Raw genomic sequence first — 8,028 nt, 5'->3', positions numbered from 1 at the left:
AAGATTGCCAAAACAATGGTTGCCAAAAAGGAAGCAACTACAAAGCCATATATCTACCCTCTCATGGCATTTTTATTTGACTCCAAGTACAAGGAGAGTACAAGAAAAAGATGAAGGTCAGATACCTAAGATATGCTTCTCTACACAACTATGGAGATGACAAGATAATTGTTCTCTTGAAGGATATGATTTTCAGATCCACTTGTTCTATCATAGTACCATCTTATAAGGCACTAGACACTACCCATGTGGTAAGACCTTGCCTTGACATGGATATTCTGCCTCCACAAGATGAGGCATCCCATGAAGATTATGCATTTTAAATCATCTCTATGTATGCTCCAGATCTCTCTTTTTATGTCAAGGTACTCAGCCTGGATAGTCCTCCAAAATGAATGAAATAAACTATTGTGTCTTTGTGTGTTTTGTAAACACCTCTGGTCACCTTATGATGTAGGCCATGTGTATGTTTTGCTCCATGGTACCTCCTGCAGACATTGTGTGCATGTACATGCAAGGGAGATAACCATTGGAAGGTCTTTTTGTATCCCTTTTGTTTACCTTACACCCAAGGGAACCCTTGCTAGCATGAGAACCTAGCCATAGATTTATCCTTGACCACCATGAGATGGCATGAGAAACTATGAGACTAGATGTATCCTTGACATAGCTTGAGGCATTTCCTTGAGGGGGGGTTTGATGGGATATCTCAAGGTGTATGCCTCAGGCACACCTTGGTTTCTATGTGTGAGTGCTAGAGGCACAGTTAGGTGCCCATAAGCACAATTAGGTGGTGGAGAGCCACATAGGATGATTGAGAGAATCTAGGAGCAGATTGAGGAGATGATTGTGGAGTTGTGAAGTCATCAGTGATGTCAGTGAGCATGTATGAGGTGCCTACTTAAGGACCTCACTCTTCTTCATTCCATAATGCAAGTATTCTGAGTTTGTGTCCACTCTTTCCTTTCCTTTCAGTTTACCAACATCAACAAGACGAGGATGATTCGGATTCGGATGAGTAGTAGTGGTAGTAGCGTTTTGTATATCCGCTCGTTTGAGCAATTTTGTATCGCCCTTTCGAAAGGGTAATTTTGTTACAAATAATGTTGTATATGTCCGACATGTATATGCTTTTGTTGCTCATCATTTCACAAGAGCGATTTTGTATCACCCTTCTCGCAAGGGAAATTTTGTTATAAAAAAACTTTGTTTTGTAATTACAAAAAAAAAAGGATTAGTGGGGCTAAACAGGGCCAAAAGGAAGCCCTGTTTAGCCCCACTAATCCTTTTTTTTAACTTCTGTTAATCATCACTATATAGCGATGTTTACCAGTGTCGCTATATAGCGACGATTAACAGTGTCGCTATATAGCGACGTTTCCAATGTCGCTATATAGCGACATTTACCAGTTTCGCTATATAGTGACGCTTTATAGCGACGGTCCTTTTCCAACGCTTTTAGCGACACTTATAGCGACATTTGCGCCCGTGAAAAAAAAATTAATGTAAAAAGCATCGGTATTTTCGTCGAAAAATGGCCTATGCCTTGTAGTGGGTGAATGAATGATTTGGAAAATTCAATCTGCAAAACTTAGTAGCAGGGGTTGGATTAATGATCTTGCAATACTTGGTGGTGACAAATGATTTCAAAAGCAAAGAGAATGTTCAAAAAAGTATAAGATCTGCAATTGCGGTCCGGGGGCACTTGCGGAGCTATGAACCTTGCTGTCTCAAGCCATTCTTTCAACAACATCCTGAGAGCAACAATGTTTGCACAGGCAACATCAGCCCTCTGGTGTGCTTCTTCCTAACACTCGACCACGACCGTACTACAAAGTGTTACTACCACCTTCATCTGGAGGTAAAGCCTAAGGGAGTATCAAAGTATATACGCTATCTATTGGCTATTGATATTGATAATCTAAGTTGCTTCTACTCCTCCTCCTCCTCGTTTCATGATGATGATGATGATAGATGAACTCCTTTGGTTTTCCTTGCAATAGACGCTTGAAAATTTGAAGAGATGTAGATGATATAAGTTGTCTGAACGATCAATCTAAGCTCTCATCCTAGTCCTACACTTGCACTATGCTTGAGAATTTGAAGAGATGTAGATATAAGTTGCTTGTACAATCAATCTAATTTCTCGTCCTAGTCCTACAAGGGTCCTACAATGTAAGAAACTCCTCATTCGTTTATCAAAACTACATGAAGCATCTAGAAAACATGAAGGGTACAACGACCACGAATTTTTAAAGAAGGTTTACCGAAATATATACCTTATGGCTTGCCATGGGGTGAAAAGCTAAAACTCAAAAGCTATAAGAAATATCTCCTAATGATAGAAACACATCTGAAACACAGAAAAATTCATGTCCTTGTATCTCTAAGATACCAACATCCATGATTGTGATACGTGGCTACATCAGCCCTGTGGTGTGCTCCTTCCTAACACTTAGGCATGATCGTATTGCAAAGTGTTACTACCACCTCATCTGGAGGTCAAACCTAATGGAGTATCAAAGTATATATGCCCTCTGTTGCCTACTGATATTGATAATCTAAGCTGCTTCTGCTCCTCCTCCTCCTCATTGATGATGATGAGAGATGAACTCCTTTAGTTTTCCTTACACTAGACGCTTGAAAATTTGAAGAGATGTAGATGATATAAGTTGCCTGAATGATCAATCTAAGCTCTTGTCCTAGTCCTACACTTGCACTATGCTTGAGAATTTGAAGAGATGTAGATATAAGTTGCTTATACAATCAATCTAAGCTCTCGTCCTAGTCCTACAATGTAAGAAACTCCTCATTAGATTATCAAAACTACATGAAGCATCTAGAAAACATAAAGGGTACAATGACCACGAATTTTTGAAGCATTAATTTATCAAAACTACATGAAGCATCTAGAAAACATGAAGGGTACAATGACCATGAATTTTTGAAGGTTTACCAAAATATGTGCCCTGTGGGTTGCCATGGGGTGAAAAGCTAAAACTCAAAAGCTATAAGAAATCTCTCCTATGATAGAAGCACATCCAAAATAAAGCAAAATTCATATCCTTATATCTCTAAGATATCAACATGCATGATTGTGACACGTGGATCAAGGACAGCTTTAAAAATGAAAACCTCCCCCTAGGCTGCCTGCTGTAAAGATGTCTTGTGCTACGATATCTTAGGACACTAAAATTTCCCTCAAAACTACCCTCTTGTATGTTGTACTTTCCAATAGTTCAATTCATGGAAACATACTATATGGATGAAACCCTTTATCTAAACTCACTTCATGAATCTATTCGTAAGGCTTTCTTTTAGAGTCTTGTCATCTTCTTCCACCTCTGTACTCACTCAAGCACACTCCTGTCAGTCATCACCTCTCCATGCTTTGAGATATTCCTCTAGAAACTTAGATCGATGGGGACTTAGGTGGGAGGAGGCATGTGGCTAGTTGTTCTTTCTCCCTAGAATGGACAAAGAGTGGGCCACCCACAATAATTAAGCTATGTTTGTCTATGGCTTAATTTATCTATGCATGTAGTCATTTATTTTATGCATAGACTACGTGCAATGGGCGCTTCGTCAAAGGTTCAAACAAAAGGATTCAACACAAAACCTTCCTTTTCCCGAGGAGTGAGCCTTACAAAACCTTCATTTTTCAAGGCGTGAGCTCTACCATCAAGCTACAAAGTAATATTATATAATGCTTTCATTATGATAGCAATATAAAGCCTCCCTCCCCTATGCCCTACACAGATGGTTCCCCCTCCCCAATCTTGCAAGTCCGTGCCTAACGCCCCTCCCAGGTTATTTAATTCAACCTCTCTCCACCCAAGGCTTGAGCCCCCCTCCCCACATAGGTTATTTAATTTAACCTCTCTCCACCTAAGGCTTGAGCCCCCTCCCCACAAGTGTTATTTAATTCAACCTCTCTCCACCCAAGGCTTGAGCCCCCTCCCCACAAACACTGCCCTCAAATTCAATGCAAGTACCTATTATTTTGGCGAGTGAGTCTCTCTTGTTAAATGTTTTAAGTGAGCCAAGAGTAATTTCATTCTCATTTGAAGGTGTATGAGTGAAAAAATGACTAGAAGGCCGAGATATATATCACTCTTGTTAAATGTTTTAAGTGAGCTCAAAGTAATTTCATTCTCATTTAAAGGTGTATGAGTAGGCCGCTTGTCTTGTCGACTCGTAAAAAGCCAGGCTGTGTGTTCGTATACTTCGTCTTCTTCATCGTCTTCTCGATTACCTTCACCTCTCAAACCCATCACAAGTCTCCTTCCACCATGTCCACCCATGCCCTCGTCGTTCCCTTCCCCTGCCAATCCCATATCACCCCCATGATGCAGCTCTCCAAACTCTTAGCCTCCCGAGACATCACCATCACCTTCGTCCACTCTAACGCTTTGCACTCCCAGATCGTCGCCTCTCAATCCCACATGGGATTCGATTTGAATCAGCACCTTGGCGCCCACATCCGTATCGTGGGTGTTGACGAAGCCCTCTCCCATTGCGCAAATACGCCTGTCGACGAACGCCTCACTTCGACTGATAATATGAAGGCTGGAACGGAGCTTGTCATCGAGCAGACGAAGGAAGAAGGTCTTCCTGTTTCATTCGTTATAGCAGACTACGTGCTATCATGGGGACAAGATGTCGCGGACAAGTTCGGGATTCCGCATGTCGTGTTCTGGCCAGCAAGTGCTGCAGACTACGTTCTGCACTGCCATGTTCCGGTGCTCCTTGAAGAAGGTCTTCTATCTTCGGAAGGTATCTTGCTCACTATGCTATGTTCCATTCTTTACCTTAGACTTCCAGATTTCGGATAATTTATGGAGAACCGCTGTTACAATAAATTTTCAGGTTCCGTTTATTGACGATTGGTGTGAATTGCTTCGAGTGCTTGGTGACCAAATCAATGCGCATGCAGGCCCGACTGCAGCCTCCAACGACCGGCGCTTTTGTTCGATTCCTGGCGTAATGTCCATGCGGTGGACGGATCTTCCACGATATCTCTTGGTGAAAGACATTATATTCCAGTTCATGACCCGCCCTCTTCAAGGCATTCACAAGGCTTCTTGCGTGCTTGTGAATTCCATGTATGAGCTGGAGCCGGAAGCCGTCGATGCCAGTTTCGTTCCGTCGAAGACCAGAGCCCCTATTATTCCCGTCGGACCTCTACTGCCAATGGGATTCAGGGGGTACGAGACGCAAGACCTGAATAGAGAGACTGCTTACAGGGTTGGAGTAAGCATGCTTCCTGAAGACAACTGCCTGGACTGGTTGGATAAACAAGCGGTTGCTTCAGTTCTGTATGTAGCCTTTGGCAGCTGGGTGAGCATGTCAAAGCAACAGTTCAAGGAGCTAGCGCTGGGTCTAGAGGCGAGCCAAACTCCGTTCATCTGGGCGATCCGTTCAGATTTCGTAAAGGACGGTTGCAGAGATTGGTGTCAAGAGCTACCCAAAGGGTTCATGGAGCGAACGGAAGGGAGGGGTCTGGTGGTGTCCTGGGCGCCGCAGCCTCTGGTACTCTCGCATCCGTCTGTGGGGGGGTTTTTGAGCCACTGCGGGTGGAATTCTACCATCGAGAGCATGGCTATGGGGGTGCCGATACTGGCATGGCCTATAGATATAGACCAGAAGATGAATACAAGGTACGTGGTGGAGAAATGGGGGGTAGGGATGGAGTTCGAGGCATGCAAGGAGAGCGGGGTGATTGAGGGGGAGGAGGTGGAGAGGGTGGTGAGGAAGTTGATGCAAGGAGGAGGGACAAAGGTGAGGGAGAGAGCCTCCGAGTGGAAAATGAAGGCAAAGCAAGCTATGGAGGAGGGTGGCTCTTCCCACAACCACCTCATCAACTTCGTGAATAAGCTCACAAAAAATGGGGTCCCTTGAACACGCATCCTTAGCTTGCATTAACTTACCTCCCTTCATTGAATCCAATGCATACCGAGTCCTCTCAAACATTCTCCTCATTGGAACTTCAGGGCTTGTTATTAGTAGCAAGATTGTGTGCATTACTTTTCACGCTCTTGTTATTAGTAGCAAGATTGTGTGCATTAGGTTTCACGCTCTTATGTTTCTACAGCTGTTTGTGTTCATGAAATGCTTTCAACCAAATTGAGCTCAAGGCTTTTCTATGGAGTGTTGAAATGAGCTAAGGTGGATTTGGTTTGTGTTCATGAAATGCTTTCAACCAAATTGAGCTCAAGGCTTTTCTATGGAGTGTTGAAATGAGCTAAGGTGGATTTGGTTTGCATGCTATTTTCTCTTGTGAATCCTCTTACGTTCGTTTCCATGTTTTTGACATACTATATACTTAATGTGTAGCCCTTCAAGAGCTCAGACGTGCATTTTGTTGATGATGAGGCTATGGCCATCCTCATTGTAAGATTCCAAGGTCTCTTCGGCCAACTCCTCATCGTAAACATCCTTCCACGGTAGCTAAGCAAACTTCAAGAGGCGGTTTGACGCCAAGATGCCTGTGAGAATGTCACTAGAAAAATCTTCGATTGGATGCGAAGGGGAGATGCGAGAGTTGTGCTTCCTCTTGTATCAAACTTGAATGCTCTTCTCTCTCCATCACGACAAAAATGATGAGGCTAGATTCAAAGAGAGAAGGTGACTATCGGAAAAGCTGGAAATGAAGAATAGATTGGTTTGAAGGAGATAGGAAGCTCAAAGAGGCCGATGGAAAATGTGAAAACGATAGCAAAGGAGAGCACATAGATGGTTGTTGAAGATGATGAAGACAATGACGATAAAGTATAAGGAGTTTGCAATTGGATTTGATCAGTAGGACTTCTGATCAAACATAGTCGTTCCGAATATGGGGCTGTAGTTCCTATCAAATCAATGGTTGCATGAGCCTCCATTGATTTGGCATGATGATTTTGCATTAATAATTCCATTAATGTTAATCATGCCATGTGGTGGAACACGATGGATTAAATAGCTAGCTAGCACGCTATCTTCAAAAAAATTCACTAAGTTATTGTCAACTGAGACTTAGTTCTGAGTTTTATATATCCGAGAACTAACCACTCAATATGGCTTCACTTTGTTTCCATTGTACAACTTGGGAAACACATTACCTTCGAAGTCTGTGAGTTTCACTCTCCCATTGTCAAAAACTTCCACCAACGGTAGGGTCCATTCCAACCCAGCTTAAAATTGGTTTTGATAGGTCCCAACTTAGCAATGTAGAGTAACATGAGCATACCCTTCTTTAAATGCTTAGGCACAATATGTCGATTGTGCCTGGCTTTCCTTCTGTGCCGTATCACCATTTGTGACGAGGCAACTCGGAGGCATAACTCATCCAGGGGGCTTAGCTAATTTACGTTTGATTCACCTAAATGATTCTGAATAGCAACTAGAAGACTTGAGACTACAAATTCTAAGGGAACAACCGCCTCCAAGCCAAAGGCCATGTGAGATTTGTAGTTACCATATGCAAGTAGCACAATAAGCCTGCAAAGTAGAGTGTAGCTTGGTATCCCATATGTTGCAAATAGTTTGTATTTTAGCAGATAGCAACAACCCTGATGTAGGAGATGAAGATCAGCTTATAACATCATTTGACTTCAGCTGGGTAACAGTCAGAAACAGATATAGTTCAAAATATGATGTGGTGGATAAGGCCACTACTATTGGTTGTTAGGGACAATTATAATTGTCCCTATAGTTACAAAATTATCCACTACTCACTAATGTAACTTCCCTTTACTAGGGGTCTACTAACCCTCCTTGGTTGAGGCCCACGTGGGTGGAGAGGTCACCCTCAACATGGTACACAACTTCACTATACTTTTCCACAAACTGTTAATTGAAGTTGCAAAATCCGAGGAACTCCCTGACTCGATGGATCGAGCTAGGCTATTCCCATCCGACTACTACTCCACCTTCTTAAGGTCCATCTTGATGCCATATGAACCCGCTATATATCCAAGGAACTCCAATCCCCTTGGTGCGAATTCACACTTTTCACGTCTTGCATAAAGCTTATTAGCATGTAACTTT

The 8,028-nt window shown here is 42.7% G+C and overlaps 1 protein-coding gene across 1 annotated transcript; it reads left to right on the top strand.

Moving 5' to 3' along the window:
* The first annotated feature begins 4,260 nt into the window (after positions 1–4,260).
* Positions 4,261–6,027, top strand: LOC147891885 ((R)-mandelonitrile beta-glucosyltransferase-like). The gene is made up of 2 exons (XM_087388662.1): positions 4,261–4,776; positions 4,937–6,027. The coding sequence occupies exons 1-2, from the start codon at positions 4,293–4,295 to the stop codon at positions 5,899–5,901; spliced, it is 1,449 nt and encodes a 482-aa protein (XP_087244788.1). The 5' UTR covers positions 4,261–4,292; the 3' UTR covers positions 5,902–6,027.
* Positions 6,028–8,028: the final 2,001 nt, after the last annotated feature.

Source organism: Dipteris shenzhenensis, chromosome 17, assembly GCF_047967505.1.
Source record: "Dipteris shenzhenensis isolate YYH24624 ecotype China chromosome 17, Dip_SZ_1.0, whole genome shotgun sequence".
NCBI classification, from domain to species: domain Eukaryota; kingdom Viridiplantae; phylum Streptophyta; class Polypodiopsida; order Gleicheniales; family Dipteridaceae; genus Dipteris; species Dipteris shenzhenensis.
The sequence above is the reverse complement of the archived record's forward strand: the minus strand, read 5'-3'. Positions and strand labels throughout refer to the sequence as shown.

Coding starts and splice junctions, on each gene's coding strand:
- LOC147891885 (XM_087388662.1), top strand. CDS start 4,293: ATGTCCACCCATGCCCTCGTCGTTCCCTTCCCCTGCCAATCCCATATC. Junction 4,777..4,936: donor AGGTCTTCTATCTTCGGAAG/GTATCTTGCTCA, acceptor ATGCGCATGCAG/GCCCGACTGCAGCCTCCAAC.